General features: G+C 44.4%; 1 protein-coding gene across 4 annotated transcripts in view; it reads right to left on the bottom strand.

The window, feature by feature from the left end:
* Positions 1–689: 689 nt before the first annotated feature.
* The window catches only part of vti1a (vesicle transport through interaction with t-SNAREs 1A), a 109,863-nt gene continuing 92,579 nt past the window's right edge, over positions 690–17,973 (bottom strand). For all 4 annotated transcript variants that reach the window (XM_035144923.2, XM_035144920.2, XM_035144924.2 and 1 more), the window contains one exon: positions 690–5,086. Coding sequence is in view for 2 of the 4 variants with exons in the window: in XM_035144920.2 (XP_035000811.1) it covers positions 4,993–5,086 (94 nt within the window). In the remaining 2 variants the exon portion in view is untranslated. The remainder of the gene's footprint in view (positions 5,087–17,973) is intronic.

Here is a 17,973-nt window from a genome sequence, read left to right as displayed (position 1 = left end):
CCTTGCCTGACCCATACTGCATCCTTCCACCAAGTTTCAAAGTAACCTGTTCTGTAGTTTCTGTGTAATCTTGTTCACAAACAAACGGACAGGGGTGGAAATATAACCTCCTTTGCAGAGGTAAAAAAAATCATAAATGACTACCTCTAATGTACAAACAGGAAGTCACGGCAAGGAGTTTCATTGAAAGGGCAAAGGTCACACAAATACCGGCAAATAAAATACAGTTTAAGAAACGGCCTCAGCGAACTAAAAGCAACTCGGTTTCTCCTACTCCCCGTCATCCTGCAAATGACAGTGCTGGTTACAATCGTTTGCCTTTGTAGTGGTAAAGTGTTAATTTCAGATCAAAGGCTGTGGCAGTATTCTACAGGGAGAGAGAGAGAGAGAGAGAGTGAAGGTAAAATGGAGATTGGAGGAGGGAGGTGGTGCTAAGTGGTTTAGCCCGGCTCAGTGCAGCTCTGACCCAGCTCTCCGTGATTCTATTGTCTGCACGGGGAAGTGTTATTAGAGAGTCTTCTGCGAAAGGATGTTTAAAATCAAAAATGAGTCAGACAACTCGGCTTTAGGTTCACAAATGTCAGCTCACCGTTTTACCTTCTTATTTGTTCCTAGGGAGTCAGCTAGGAGTGTGTGTGTGTGTGTGTGTGTGGGGGGGGCGTCCAGAGGAAGGCGGATGACACAGCGTCTTTGGTTTAAGAGATTCAGAACTGCTTTAATGACAAACACTGACACTGACAGAAAATCACATCTTTATAGATTTAGGAGCAGCTCAGACTCCGATTGGTGGAACAAGATGTACCGCAGATCCTGGTCGACAGGAAAAATGAGTCCGAGCGGACATTACAGACAAATATGTACACAGGCGGTTCAACGCAGCCTCCGGCTCCGTCCCGCACACGCATGCACTCGAACATCCATGTTGTGTATGCACGGCTGCAGCCCCTGTGTGACTTCCTCAAATAATGGGGGGCATTGTCATTTCTTTGTGAGGCGCAGGCACGAGTAAAATGGTCGACGGCGCTGATGGGTGCGAAAGAAAAGACGAGATAAAAAAAATAAAAAAAAACGAGGAGAGAAAGAAAGCCATTCTACCAGGACTGGTGGTTTGTACAAAAGGAGAACATGGCTCCTCTTTAACAGCCGTACACTGGAGCATGTGTATGTATGTGGGGAGGGTGGTTGCTGAATCAAACAGTAGAAGATTCATTGTAGTTCTCAAACAGTGGCATTGTGGGTTTTTCTTGGGTAGCTGTTGTTGCAGGGGGCTCATTTATGTGTGTGTGTGTGTGTGTGTGTGTGTGTAAGCATCATGGACACTCCTGGAGATGAAGTGCCCACCCTCCTGTCGTGATCCCACCACTGGAGCTGTTTATCCCGTTTAAGGCCCGCCCTGCACCGGGGGGACCGACAGCTCAAACGACGCTTGTCACAATCCCTTGTCGTCCTAAATGGCTGACAAACATCCGGCTTTGTGTAATGGAGGTGCATCACAGTGGTTCCTCGTGGAAGAACCCCCTTCTTTACTTTTATGTTCTAGAAAGAACCAGGGAGAACGGGGACGACTGCACAGGGGACGCCACGGCGAGACGGGCTGATGCAAGTTGGCGCTGTAAAGAGATAATTCCTCTGGAAAATAAGTTCCGCGGATCAGACCAAAACCATTTCTATACGATCACTCGCTGTATCAAGTTGAGGCGCAGCGGAGCGAGGATCTAAACGCGAGCGCAGATGTTTGACTCCTCGCGAGGCGGCCAGGCTGAGGACGTGGTTGGCGTAGGAGATGAACAGGGACACCCAAAGACTCCATCCTTTCTCCGGCAAACAGGAGGAGGCAGGGAGGGCTTCACAATCACTTTTCAGACATCAAATAATTAATTGCTCTCCCCCTCCCTCCTTCCAGAGTCTCTCTCCCGGTGTCTGCATGGAAGACACAGCTCCAGTCACTTAAGGAGGGTTAACACCCGTCTAAATTAAATATTAAAGGTGTCTGTACCTGCTGCTATTGTTGCCCCTTGGAATAAGATATAACCTATTTTTGACAAGTTTTCATCCTCAGCCTTCTGCGGCGAGACGCTTGTCGAAAACCAAATCAGCAAATGGGGGTGGGGGTGGGGGCACTGATGAATAATCTAGTTCATATTCCGACGACACCCGCCGCTCAGAGGGAGAGAAAGAAAGGGATGAGGCGAGGGAGGTGGATGGGGAGGTGGAGAAAGAGAAAGGTGGACAGAGGATGGGGAAGATAAAAGCTGGGGGAGTGAGGGATGAGTAAAAGGGGGGAAAAAGGGAGGAGAGGCAGATGATAGCCGATGTCTGCCAAGGTATCACATGACAGTGCTCCTGTTTAAATAATAAAACAGGACGGGGGCTCTAAACAAATCGTTATCTCTCCACCTCCATGCATCCTGCCTCCCCCTCAGCCCCTCCCTCCCCTCTCCTCGCTTTTTATAAACTTGTTTTAATGCCATTTCTTAATGAACATAATAGCTCGGCGCTAATAATGAAAAGAAAATAAAAACATCTAAAAACGCGGAGGGGCCCCCGAGTTGTCGCCGGCGCTCAATTATTTCCTTGTCAAGTGGGTCTGTTTTTAATGAGGCCCTGTGGGACTGACGTCTGTCAGTCAGCCCTGACTTTTTGACACCATTACAACTTCAAATAGAAGCCGCCGCCACGCTGCTTTCCACCGCTCACTCGCTACCTACCGCTCCGCTCATCTGACAGGCTGGGAGGTAGGGAGGGGAGGGGAGGACAGGGAGGAGGAGAAAAGGTGGCAGGAGAGGTAGAGAGAAGAGGGGGGGAGAAAGAGGGATGGGGAGGGAGAGGAAGACAGAGGGATGGAGAGAGAGAGAGCGGATGAGAAGACAGCACATCGGCACATAGGTAGCCTGCACACGCACACACACGTGCACGCGCTCTGTGCACGGGGTGAAAAAACAATCACTGAGGGTCATTACCAGATGAGGTTTGTCAAACTGCCAGGGATTTCACCCCCCCCCCACCTCCACACTTCCTTCTTCACTTCCTTCCTCTTCCCCTTTTTATTTTTTTTTCCTCCTTCCTTTTTTCATCATTCCTTGACTTTAATGATAACTCTTGGTGGGTCGGCCCCGCATGGGACGGTCAGAGGCACACTATTTTGTCGGCCATTAATTTGAGGCTTTGATGCAGACTGTGGCGCTGCGGCTGGTGAGGGCCTGTGAAATGGTGGTCGGTGGGAGGGAGGGAGGGGGGGGGGGAGGCAGCGCACGTTGGGGGTGGGGGACCCTCGCTTCCCCCCAGACGCCCCTGCATCTTTCGAAAAATGAAGACCGTGGCCCTAAAACAGAATAGCAAATGTCCTCGCTGGGAACCACCACGCCGACCAAAGGAGACACGTGCGCGCTCCAACGCTCCTCCCTGTGTGTGTGTAAGTGTGGGTGTGTTTGCAGGGTGCACGCCGTTACCTTCCCGCGTCTCGACTTCAGAAAAAAATCTCCTAATATGCTCTTAAATTTAGATTTTTCCAAGACCCCCTGAAGAATGGCTTTCCCCTGAAGAATTAAACAGCGGTAAACCCGCACATGTTTTTCAAACACCTGCAAATGTATCACATCATCAGTGAGGATACAGATAAACAGAGAAACAAGGACCGCGACACAGTCGTCAGAAGTTGACAAGAAAAATATGGAACACAAAAAAAAGTACAAGTTCTAAAACAAGTTAGATCCATTTATCAGAACAGATGAAAAATGGAAAAAAAAAAAAGTTAAGACAGAAAACTAGAAATCCAAACATTTCTGTTGGTCCTGGTGTGAAGTCTGAATTTTGTCTAATCAGGAAAAAACAAAATGTGATTAATATTAATTGTGAAAACCTACAGATCTGATCAAATATACAGTTCTAGCACAGAGACTTAATTGTAAACTCATTTATAAATAAATAGTAACAGAATCACTTGTATTTAGAGCGAAACACTATACATGTGTGTTTTAAACGTTAGTACAAACATCATAATGCATATAATTCTCCCCAATCATAGTTATGTCATAAAGTCTGCGGGGATGAGAGTGGAAATCTGTGTTTGGGACGTTCGGGGGAATCATGGATATTAAACCTTAATCTGAATCGTACGTCTCAAGACTGGAGTGAGTTCGATCTTCTATTAAAACTTCATAAATTATCATTTTACTATTTTAAACTCTTGAAATCTTCATGTATCTTTCCTTGAAAGTAAGAATTCTAAACAAACCGTTCACTTATTAATAAAAATTAACCTTCACCTCAACTGAGCAAAGTGAACTGACCTCCACCTTTTCACGAGCATCGTCTTTTTCAAAGCAGCGCCACTCGTCTATTTTGGGCTCGGCCGGGCGTTTTGAAGGAGGAGTGTGAGAAGTAAATCTGTATCTGAAGGCAGCGTCCTCTGTGCTGGGGCCACATGAAGAACAGCTGAATCATGTGTGTCTGCTGTTGGTGTTCGTAACAAACACATTGTTCTACCTCTCTCTCTCTGTGTCTGTACACATGCACCCTGAATAACACTTGACCCACCACTCATCACAGAAAAAAACCCCAAAACATCTAAATATCTGAATCTGTTTCGAGTTACAAAACCTCCCCCGGGCCTCGTTCAGCTCGGGACACGACGAGCTGCAGGATGACGGCGTGAAAAATATGAACCGTCATAAAAACATCTCGCCACCTCCCCAAAATTCTTGTCCCTGGAAATGTATGAGAACGCCCGACAGAGAGAGGACAAAGCTGAAGAGGAGAAAAGACAGAGAGAAAAAAAGAAAAAAAGGTAAGAGAGGGAAAGAAAGAGAGGAGGGGACATCGAACGGGAAAGAGATGGAAAAAAAAAGCTCCCTGTCAGGCTTTGGAAACAGTGATTCATGGGGACCATTTGTCCTAATTACAGCAGAACAACGCTTTTGTCGCTATTAATCACGCGTGTGTGTGTTTGTATTTGTGTCGGGAAGGGGGGGTGTGTGTTTGTGTGTGTAGAGATCAGTGGCCTCGCAGATTGAAATAGATGGCCAGGATGATGGTGAGAAGGATGATGGATCCGAGGATGAAGATCAGGACACGGTTCTGGATGATCCTGCAGAGAGGGAAGGGAGAGAGAAAGAAAAGAGGGAGACACGCATCAGGAACGGGTTCACAGGAGTCACATTGTGTCTACGAGGAAAAATAAGTCAAAACACGTTAAACAGTCACATGTTTATGTGCAAACTAAATGACCGGCCATCAACTGCAGGTTTATCATGTTTAATAGCTACCATGAGGTCTGAGTACATGGTATTTACAAGTACACAAGCATCGGCAGGGGAGTGTTAAACACACACACACACACACACGCACACACACGCACACAAACTATACGAAACTACTTTCGAGTGTTTGCACAGGGCTGTTGAAAACGTCTCACAACTCGGACTTGCGCACACACTTGTAGCCGGAGCAGTAAAATTTCATACCGACGTTCGCACACATATGAACATGGCAAAACACTTCCAAACAAGTATGATAGACACACACACACACACACACACACACATACATACACACATACACACTCACACACACACACCCACTGCAGACAGGCTCTAAAATTTTATTTGCACAATAAAGTGGAAAAAGTGGCTCAGTAGTTTCCTGGAGGTAATAAAATCACTGAATTACTGATGGAATTTGCCATAAAACGACTCACTCTTTTGCACATTTAAATTTTCCCACTGTGACCTAAGTAAACTTGACAAGAGGGGGGCTTTGAACAAAAAAAAAAAACACAAAGCTGGGAGCAGAGGAGGGAACTGGGTGCTCGAGCAACTCATTTCACGTACGCCAACCCCCCCCCCACCACCACCCACAATCCTCCAGAGTTTGTGTCCTCGCACACACACACAGACAGACACACACACCAACTCACGAACCCTCCGCTGCTCCTGACAAATGAGAGAATTATCACATTTGCTGACATGTGGAGGGGTGGAGGAGAGGCCGAGGAGGTGGCGGGGGGGCACTGTCCACCTCTCTAAGCAGGAGATGAATAGCCCATGCTGTGGCCATTTATCACTGGGGAGGAGGTGTGTGTGTGTGTGTGTGTGTGTGTGGGGGGGGGGAACTGGCTGGTTGCTCAGTCACCCTGCTACCCTCTAAAGTCTGACACACCAGTACAGCTCCCAGCCGCGTCCAGGCCACCAACCCACACCTGCAGTGGACTCAACTGGCCACTGAGTTTGAAGCCCACTGCAAGGGAAGAAAGAACGACAAAATAAAACACCCGGCTCAGTCGATCAATGTATCACAGAAGTGCTGTAATGCACCGTATTTTGTTTGCTTACTGCAGAGACATACGACTTTTATACTTTGCACAACAGATTCTCCAGCCACCGACAAACCAACACACTTTTCAGAGTAATTTGACCTGGGAGGGAACGGCGATTGAATCCATTCCCATTGGAGACAAAAGTGTGATGTTGGCGGAAAAGGAGCTATACTTATACCCACTGCTCAATATCACTTTCAGACCATAATGTTAAAAACTCAGAATAACTGTCAACAATCACTTGTTTCACACAGAGATGAAACAGTTTCACGGTACATTGTGGTAAGATTCCTGACGGCTAGTTGAACCGTTTCCATCTTCAGTTACTGAGGTTACCACGGTGATTTGGTTGGTGCTGTAAAAGCATGAGCTGCTCCTGCTCTGTCCATTGCAAGCAAGTGATAGCATCAACTGGCTTCCACTTAACACTGGTATTTTCCCAGCTTCTGACATTCAAGGTCGACGTATCTTAACGTAACCAGTTGTCAACCTTCTTTCCTCCACTGTGCTTATTTTATGTCGACCGTGTACGTCATCCACATCTGACATGGGGTTTGTTTAAATATGGTTGTATTGTTGCACATTTGATATTGTGTTTTGTAATTCTATATTAATTTGTAATGCTATATTATTGACATACTTGTTTTTAATTATTTCAATTAAAAACAAGTATGTTACTTAATTATAAAACTTGGTGAAATTACTTCAGTTTGTACTTTTTGTACTAGAATACATGAACTTGATTTTGGTCACTGTATAAAACTTTCACACCAGTTTCATCCCCAGTCTCACATGAGACGTCTTCTCAGGAACACCACGCTGTCGTTACCCTGACGCGCGGTGACGCTCTCACTGGATGACACCAGAGAGCTAATCACAGCTACTGTTTGTGTGCAGTGCTGCTTTGTAAGTCGACAGTTTATCCTTGAATAAATGCATACATTACCATGAAAGTGTCATACGTGTATACAGTGAGTGCCTTGTACGACACGTGCACCGGTTATGGTATTTTAATACTGTGTTGCTACAGGTCCTGCCTTCACCCCGGCGGATGTCATTAAAAAAACAACAACAATAAAACAGTAATACAAATAAGCTGCAGAATGCCCTCATGTCTATGTTACGGTAAGAGCTGGGGATGCTACGATAGGCCGGGATGATCCCGCTGTTGGGATGAGGCTGTGATGATTGGCTGGAGCCAGCTGGGGAGGAGATCCCTCTGAAACACTAATCAGAGCGTACTTAGCAAGGCCACATCTCCCCCTATTAATTGACATTCATTATTTAGAATGATTATTTATCCCAGCCAAATACCCAGAGGAGGTGTCTAAGTGTGTTGGGAGAATCCAGATCGCCTTGTGTTGTTTGTTAATTTTACAGCTGGGGAAAAGAGGGGAGGGGGACTAGAGGCCTGCGTGTGTGTGTGTGTGTGTGTGTGTGTGTGTGTGTGTGTGTGTGTCTGTGTCAGGGGGGGTGAACAGGAAGTTAGTTTAGCCTCTTGGATGAGGAGCTGGGGTGCGAACAGAGAGAGAGAGAGGGGGTTCAGTGCTGTAATAATAGCATTCATTAAAGGAGTCTGATTCGGTTGCAAACGACGCTGAGTGACTTCAAACAATTAAATGTTGAAAGCAGTGAGGAACACGACAGTCCAGCTATTTAAGAACTATTCCCTCAGGGGACACTTGATTTCAAACAGACTCTTTTTGACCTAAACTGTTATTTGTGGCAACTTCAGGAAACTTGATGCAAATTTAACTCTGGCCACTCGAGGTGAGACAATAATAGGAGACCTAGTTTGACGATGCCGCGAAGCACCATGGGATCATGGGAGTTGTTGTCTTCTCCAACGCTGCAGATGAAAATCTCCCTGACGCCACTCGGGCGCAAATCAAGTTCACGGATGAGGAGGTATTGTATTAAAGTTTTATTCATGTTACGCAGCAAATGGCAATGATTCATCATGATCCATTACAGTTAGTCACCAATACAAACACGGCTATACAGCCAAACGGCTAATTGGCTTTCAGTGCGTTTGCCCCGGACATTTTAGCAGAGACGGGCGAAGCCACAGGTGAATCAGATGTGATTAAAAGGCGACCAAAATGAAACACCTTGAATTAAATCGGGGACTGTTAGAAACCTTCTGGATATTGTAAGTTCACAAGTCAACAAAACATTTAACATTGGTCTAGTTGTTTTTTTAGACATTTTAATGAAGAGTTGTTTCATATTATATCTTTAAGCTGCCAAAGTAACTAACCTCTGTAAAATAAATTAAGGTCGAACTCAATCTCGCCACAACTCAAACTTTAAGTAGGTCTTTCACTCCACCAGCTGTGTGATTTAACTCACTGTGAGAAACCGAGTGTCGAGACTAAGCCAATAATCACAACCTCGCACAACTCCTTTCTATTGCTCGTAATAATTCAAGTCCAACCGCAGCTTGATCTTGAGAAGTTCATGAACTACCTTTGACCACAGGACCTGCAGACCTGTAGTGGGAGGGGAGGGGAGGGGGGGTACAGTCATAATTCACTGCAGCAATGCAAAAATCCATTAAAGAATATTGTGTCTGTGACACTGTAAACAGCCAAAGTCTTTTCCTCTGACAGTTTGAGGAGGATAGAGTGATGATTAATGATTAACCTTATTAACCTTTAACCACCGCAGAGGTGAGGAGGCTGCACAGTCACTACTTGTGTTACATCACAGGTTGGCTGGGAAATTATTCTTTTTCTCGTTTAAAGACATTCTTGGAGGCCTTTTGCCTTGATTGACAGGACAGATAGCGTGAGATTTGTGTGATATTAGAATCCCAATCACACAAAGTTATACCCAAACAGTTATTTTGCTCATTGTCAATTTAATATATTTGTTCTATTTGGTCACTTGTAACAACTAGTGTTTATAAAGAGAAAAGTAAAATAAATCTCACAGAGGACGGATCATTTTAATAATCCTCATCTACATCCGGACACTTGTAGATTTAATCTTTATCAGCAAAGCACTTCACTATGACTTTACTAGCTTCTAAACTCTAAGTCTTCTTAGCCTCCATTTAAATTTCTAAAAACAGAAGCAGCTGCGCAAATATAGAACACCCCCCTCCCCGAAAAAACCAAAAAAATCCCAAAATTGGGAGGTAGGAGAGTGAAGAACATGGTTTTCCTCTGCCGTATGGTTGATCCCGTCCTGACACGTGGCCAGACAGAACAGAACTTATCAAACCGGATCCATCCTCCAGCTTTGACACTTGACATAGAGGTGGGGGGGTGAGGCGTGTGTGTGTGTGTGTGTGTAAGTGATGCACACAGCGCACGTACAAGGGTGCACACATACATGCTGACCCACATATACACACTCGTACACACACTGAGTTTGAGAAGGCTTACCTTTACCCCGCTTCCAACCATGATACTATTATCAAGTATTTTCTGTCTTTGCCCCCCCCAACTAAAAAAACCTCTAAAACATGAAGACAGACCAAGTGTATCTGTAACTAAGACGCCAGCCAATAACAGCACATAATACTGGTCATTCCATTGGCTCCTGATATTCCTGCATTGCACGCAGCCAGTCAGCTCGCACCTTACTCGATGGAAATACACAGATATACAGCATTAATGTTAGAGAGAGAGCGAGAGAGAGAGACGGAGGGAGGGAGTGTGTCAAAATGACGAGTGCAAAAGGAGAGCAAAACAATAAAGCACACAGGAAGGACGGAAATGGACAATAAAGCAGCTGAGAGTGAAAAACAAGAGAGAAAGAGTGGAGGGACAGAAATAGAGAGGTGGAGAGAAACAGAGGGAAAGTGAGGAAAGGAGAGAGAAGTCCATTTACCACGGGGAGGCAGAGCTGGAGGAGAGGCTCCTTGGAGACAGATGAAAATAATGAGGACTTTTCTGTCAGGAAAGATTTACAAAATCGTACCAGTGTTATTAAAATTTAAAATCTCCCATTTTTTTTTCTCTTTTTCTCCCTTCCCACCCTCTTCCTCCCTCCCTCGCTCTCTTCCTCTCCCTGTTTTTTCCCTCCTCTTCCAGCAGCACAGCCTTATTACCAGCTCTAATGAGCACCGGGATACACCTCAGCTGTGTGTGTGTGTGTGTGTGTGTGTGTGTGTGTGTGTGTGTGTGTGTGTGTGTTGGGGTCCAGGTCCCTAGTGCCAGTTCCATCAGCGTCCCAGATTCCCCAGTCCTTTCAATGATACACACGTCTGTGCCCACACAAAACTCAAGAGGGTGGGCACGCACACACACACACACACACACACACACACACACACACACACACACACACACACACACACACACACACACACACACACACACACACACACACACACACACACACACACACACACACACACACACACCACAGCTTTTGATGCTTCTCAGAGGTGGCTGGACATGCACACACAGACATATAGACACACCTTTCAGACAGACAGATAACACCCCCTACCCCAAAACAAAAACAGTCTCAGTCAGACAGACATAGGCAGATAGGCCCAACCCACACACACAAACACACACACTCACTCCACAAAGAACAAACTTAGCAGCAGAGTTGCATCTCCCAGGCCCTCCCCTATTCCTCTTCTTTTCACTAGTAGACCAATAAAATAAAAATCAATGGCTGTCTGAGCCATTCTGGCTCTCCTCCCTCCAAACCCTGGGAATATACAGCATGGGAGGGGAGGAGGAGAGGAGGGGGAGGAGGAGGGAGGGAAGGATCAATGTGTTCACAAATGGTTTGAGTGATGGACAAGAAGGCGGAACGCTGGTGGGGGTAAGTTCTAACTAATGCATGGACGTGTTATCACAAACTAATACAAATAAATGTTTAATTGTGGAAGCACATGTGCGCACCCCCACACACACACACAGGTATTGTCTGGGTTCGCACAGACATGACAAATAAAGGGAGGAGATGTGCCTGTGATCAATCCATCCTGAGTGAAGAAAGGTGAGAAACGTGCGACGCTTCAGTCAAGTGAACGAAACAAGGAAGAACAATCCACAACAATCAGACGGGTTCATGTTGCGCCGCAGACATAATGAATTGACCTGTTTGTTGGAGAGATGATGCCTATTGCCCCCAAGGGTGTGTTCAAGATAAATTATGACTTCTTTTAAAACACACAGACACAGACACACACACACACACACACACACACACGGAGCGGGGCTATAATTGCAAGCCGTTAACTGTAATTATTTAAAGAAGTCCCCAACATCATGTAATTCCCCAAAGAAAAACAATATTTAAGAGCGCACTCACATACTCACTGTGCACTTAAGATAAATAGCCCATTACTAACCACATACAATAGCATGACATTATACAGATTATATAGATTAATGTTAGAGATCTAATTGTAAAGTTTGACACAAAAACCAAAACAAAAGACAGGAGCCTTCCAAAACACTGACTGACAGGTCTTTTTAATAAACAGACCAAAAAATCTGAGACAATGTTTCTTGATATTTGTTGCTGGTGTAAAATGTTTTTTTTTACATGCAATTGACAATTAGGGATTTCAAATGTCAGACATTCTCACGTTGAATTGGTGAATTGGCTATTTAAATCAACTTTCTGTCAAATCGATTAATTGATTTATCAGTTTGGCTTTAAAAACCTTTCATTTAGGTATGAAAATTAACCTTTAATCAAAAAAAAACGTGGGCTTTTAATCTATTAAAAGTCATTTCACTATGGAGCTACTAAAATGTGCTGTACATTCATACAACATATAACTCACACTGAACAAATTCTATTTTTTCATTTCTATCAAAAATATAAAACTTATTTCTAAATTGAATGTTTTTTTTTAAATCTTGTAATCGACCAAGCTTCTTTGATACTTTCTCTTGTCGAGATTATTGATCCCCGAAACGAGTCACGGACATTTTTAAAAAATGCGTATTGACGGAAACGATTTTTTCACAAGTGAGAAAACTGACATAAAAGATGGACAGGTTTTTATTTGGAGGACGTGGTCTGAGCACGGTATTTCATGTCCGCCTGATTCTCCTTCTACCAACTTGATGCGGGAGCAGAGCGCCGGGGCTCTACGAGTTCATCCATTTTTTATTTGGCGGCCAACAACCCTGGCCAGCTGCAGCCTAGACTGGGACCCAGTTCTTTCCCGGAAAAGTATTGAAGGAGGAAGGAAGGGAGGGCAGAGGAAGAGTGAGAGGAGAGAGAATAGAAAAGAGAGGGAGGTAGGAAGGAGCGTGGGAGGAGAGGAGGGTGTCTATGCAACACTATGTGAGGGATGAAAAGAAGGATGGAGAGAGAAAATGAGATGTAGAGGGAAATGGAAAATAGGCCGAGTGGGTGAAGGAGAAAGAGAAAGAGAGAACACATTGCAACTGTGTGTGGAATTTTTAAGAACTTTTTTTTTTTCTCTTTGCCGGCAGCAATTTTCAGGTAGCTGCTGCAGCTTCTCCTCATCGCGGTGTGATGTACAGGTGGCTCTGTGAGCTCCATACATACACAGATCATTCCCCTGCCTGAACCCTCCCCTCCGCTCACCTCCCTCTCTGTCTCTATCCTCCTGTGTGTCCACTTTTTGTCCCCGTATTCATACATTCTGGTCGTGCATTGCTTATATTCCACTCACCTTTTCTACCTTTTTTTTTTTCTCAACTCCAATTTCTCCCTCTCTTGCTCTCGGTGGAGAGATGTGGTTATACAAAACATTTTCTTCCCCCGAATGTTTGGCCCATGTGCTTTGTCGTAACAGTTTATACAGAAGAACGTCAACATCCCTTATTTATAATCACAGAAGAACGTGAGTTCATTCGAGGCTTCTGTGACCACGTCAGGTTCTTGTTTTCTGGATCTCAAGGTTTAGAATCCTACAATGAAAAATTTGATGATTTAAATATTTGACCAATCACGAATAATTGCTTGTCATTGCAATTGCAGCACAAATTAGTTTACTTAGAAATTAGAAATTGGTAAAATCCCCCAAAAATCCAAACCTCGCAATGTTTAAGAAATCTAATCCTAATCCCGGTCTGCAACAAAATGTATTGTCCCCCCCCCCACCAAATTTTGTGGTAATCTAATCCAATATTCTTTGTGTGAGGTAGTAACGCTTAAAGAACTACAAGTGTTCTGTGAAGGATTATTTTGTAGTTGCAGTGTTAGAATAAAAACTGAACTCCCTGGCCTCAGCACAAAAGGAGCAGGATTTTGTCATGTGAGCTAAACGACAGCGGGATGAAGATCCCTTTGCAACTGTGTTATGGTCATTGTCAAGCTTGCCTGGGATGGAAAGGAAATCCATATCCATTACTGGTGTGAACAAACCAGTGTTTGTGTGCTCGGTGTTTGCTGCTGGGTTTGCAGACGACTTACAGTGTATTTGGACTCTAATGGTGAAAACATTAAAGTGTAACTGACAGGTTCTCTATTCAACAACAACTTGACTTGGGGATTACAGAATGTACAGATGCAATACTCCTGTAACATAGCTGACATTCCTCACAATTTCTCCTTTCTGCTAAGATTTTCCCAAAACACAAAATCCCCCTTGTTATGCATTCTGCGAGGGCCAGGGGCCAGCTGCAGATCCGATTACTGGCCCTGGTGAAAAAGGGCGGAACATTAGCCATTAGAGCCGCAGGACTCCAAAACTATGATGTCCATAAATTTTTATTGTTTGTTCAGTATTGAAATCTCATTAAAGCACATAAATCACTTGTGTGCACTGGTGCTTGTACTTTCGAGAGAGAAAGAAAAGGAAAGAATAGTGGACTGAGGTGCTTAGGGAGCATTTGACACCTGAAGCAAGGGTTGATAGCCTGTGCATGATTTGTTACTGACGCAACATAGTAACACAGTAGAGTAGAAAAATACATTACAATACACACAGTTTGTTTTAACTTAAAGCTGTTTTTTTTGCTGAATTCCTGTCAAGGAAGCCGGGAGTAAAACATCCACAGTCTGACACCAAACACCAACTCGTGTTATTGTGAAATTTGAACGTTTTTACGCTCACTGATGAAATGTTTACCCTCAAAATATAAAGGTATCAAACAGTAAAAAGTCATTTTTTTAGTTTAACAGTAATTAAAAAAGCTCTAATAATTGTGAAAAGACTCATCAAATATAGGTAAATTAGTTAAAAGTTGGAACTTTGTTTCTGCTCAGATTCAAAACATTCATGAGATGGATGCTTTAAAAAAAACCTTTGTTTAGGATTCCACGACAAAGAAGCAAGGAGGATATTAGTGTTTATGTCTGACTCTTTATATTAACTGCTCGGGAAGCTCCTCCACATGGTGTTTGTTTGCCATTTTAAGTCGCCTCTCCAAATATTTGCTTCAAGTCCCGTGTGGTTTGAGTTTTTGCATCCTGTGTGTATTCAGAAACAGATGATGTTGTGATATCGGCCTTTCATGAAGAACAAATCTCAACTTTTTTAATCTTCCAGGCTGCTTATAAGAACCTGGATTTCAAATAATGAGAAGCTGTGTAAAATAATGTCTGGACAAGTGAATGCTATGCTGGGTCAAAATAAGGTCGATTTTGCAAACACACAAAGGTGTCTGTGTGGTCCATGCGGAACAAGCAGCTTGATTGATGACCAGATTCTTTCAGTGTGTAGTGTAGAAAACCTTTAACAGCGAGGTAATCCCATCAGACACATGACAGCAACCGATTTCTAAAGATAGAGAAATTAGGATTTAAGTGAGGGAGCTAAACTCTTTTCATCTGGACATTTTTGGGACGGCAGCGGGTCCAAAATTAGAGGAAGTCACTCACACTTGTTTCCTTTGTTGGTATCCAAAGGTTAAAGGTTGTGTTTACATGTCAGTGTGGACAGGCTGCAGACCCTGGTTTCAGTGTCAGGGCTACAGGCGAGCAGAGAGAGGAAGCTGTTTCATGAACTTGACCGTAAGACACTCTTGCACCTTGCTCTGTCCTGCAGGTATGAAGCGACTATCCAAGCAAGTGTTGAGTAAAATGTGTGATAGCTACAAGAGTGTCTGGCAGTCTGCTGTGAAATAACATACAAGACAATCACGGATCATGTAAACCATCAGGTGCGCCAGCAGAGCAGAAGGAAAGAGAAAGAGCGGGAGACTGGGAGAGGGAGAGAATGTAGGGGTATAATGTCATCCCACAACCCCCCATTTGACACTACAAGGGAGGCTTTAGTCAGTCTAAATAATCCATGCTGTTCCATTAAATTTGCAGACTAGCTTCCCTAGAACCTATGTCTATGCCGAGGCAGTCTGAGAGAGACAAGAAACGAGGGCTCAAGCTGGGGAAGCAGAGAAGAGGAAGTTGGATACTGGTTTAGAATAAACTTCTCCTTTTGAGAAATTGCCCAATAAATCACATAAAAGCCAAAATATGATGATTTATGAGGAGACTGAGACGGAAAAAGAAAGAGAAAAAGATTCACAGCCAGTCCTCGTGAGTGACATTATCATGATTACCTTTCTCACTCCCAAATCTCCCCCATTTCCACAGCCCATATAAAATAACCATTGGGAATGTGTGGGGGTGAGGCCACCAGTGTGACTGTGATTGTTGCAGTAACAGCGTTATTGACTTGTTGCTCCCGCTACATTTGCTTAGTTCTCTGGAGGCCCAATCAATAGACTCTGGGCTCTGAAGCCTTGCTAATCAGGGCCTGCAGCCATGCAGGGTCAGCATTCTGCAAAAACTCAGAAAACGGGAAAAAAAAAAAGGGTGAAGGTGAAGAAGCAAGAAAATGGGATAGGGGGCAACAGACGGAGAAGAAGAGGAACTTTGAGGGCTGACGATGACAGCCCGAGTTAATCGACTCAGAATTCTCCTTCAATTTATTTTTTTCCCTTCCACTGCTAGACGTAAACTCATGTGGCATTCTCTCTCTCTTTTCCCGGCAGCGGCGTGGGCGTGAGGCACCATGAGAGATGCAGATTGCTGCTTCACCTCTGCTTTTCGTGTGAACCGCGGTTCAAAAGTCAAGGGGCACCGTGGCTGCTGTGGGACTTCTCGAAATGCAAGAGCCAATCCATATTTGCAGAATCCAGTTGTGAGATTCTCGGGAGGATCCACAGTGCTTGACACAGATATAGGAGGAGGGAGTTAATCTGGAGCGTGTTAACATAATTAATCAGAGGGGAATTTGAAGGTAAACCTATTTCAAAAACGGTCAAATGTGCTTAATGACACAATGAAACGCTCCCTGTTGTAAACCTCGAAGGACTTTTGACTCTGGACGCCCCATAAACATACACATCTTGTTGTTTCTGTTGTCAAACTGATGCACCTGGTCACAGTGGTGCTGATGCTACATCGAGTCCTTTGAATCCTGTCTTTCTGTATCCTTGCGTTCTGTACATCGCAGGCCCCCCAATGGAAGGCTATGGGAAATTCATGGGGGAACTGCCCATTAAATATTAATGACCTAGTGGAGCGAAGTGGGTTTTCTTACTGTTTTCTTCCCCCTGGTGTCTGTGGTCACTGCTGCTCTGAGAGACTTCCACAAGAAAAAGAACCAAAGAGGAAAGGAGAGGATGCAAACAGAAGAAAAGGCCACAGAAGGGTAAGGAAAGGGCTAGAGGGGTGTATGGGTGTTCAATATTTTCCTTTTGAGGGGCCAGAGTCAGGTTAGCTTCAGCACAAGCAGGGTCTTGGTACACATGTCCCTCGGCTTAAAGACAAACGTGTACACTGTTTGTATCATTGTTTTTCCTCTTTCTCAACACTCCTTTCTTTTGTGCTGTCAGCGAGTAAAGTGGGATTCCTGTGCCCAGTGACACAGATGAGAAGGAGAGGTGTTTTTTTTTTTATCAGCTTTCAGGTAGCTTCTTCCAGTCTTTGTGGCAAACTAGGGACAAGAACCAACTATAGGATTGAACTGATATCTGACTGCAAAAGTCAATAGCTGAAACTCTGCGCAAATAACTTTTTGAGAAGAAAATTAACCAAACTTTAGGCCTTAGATGTTGTAAAACAGGAGGATAAACAACAATAAACGTGACACCACAGAACAAGGCCTGAGACAAATGGACGAACTTCAATGCAAATATTCAAACCTTATTAAAAAAAAAACACACTGTGATGGAAATATTCTCATCAATGGAGCCCTGTTCTCCCCCCCTGAAATACCAACACCCACCATCACAGCACAAGTGGAAGTGCAGGGTCAGCAGTGTCCCCTCCGGCCTTGCTGACCAACAGTCTAATAATCACCTTCCTTCTGTGCTGTCAGGCCTACAACCAATGGATCCCTCGTCCTGCCTTTGCCCTCCATCTCCACTTATACTGGGGGCTTTACGGAGCGGCGCTGCTTCGATACATTAAAACTGCTGCCCCATGATCAAACGAGCAAATACCTCCCGGGTCAGCAAAGGGCTACCCCACGTCAGTTAACAATGCAGCATTTAAACATCAGTCGTATGCAAAGCGGCTGGTACACAGGGGAGGAGATGGGCGGCAGGAGAAAGCTGAGACGCAAGGCCTGGACTGGAGAGATAATGAGCGCGGGAGCACACAGGAGAACATCAGCAGCTATTTAACGCTACTGTGTCAGCTCCTACACAGCTTTATGATGAAAATATAAGATGTGAGGCTCCATCAACATCATAACAAGGATAAGCTAATGGTTGAGCGTGTATTCATCTTGCAGACTCAATATTAATGCG

Source organism: Hippoglossus stenolepis, chromosome 21 (assembly GCF_022539355.2).
Source record: "Hippoglossus stenolepis isolate QCI-W04-F060 chromosome 21, HSTE1.2, whole genome shotgun sequence".
Lineage (NCBI taxonomy): Eukaryota > Metazoa > Chordata > Actinopteri > Pleuronectiformes > Pleuronectidae > Hippoglossus > Hippoglossus stenolepis.
This window is presented reverse-complemented; position numbering and strand designations above follow the sequence as displayed.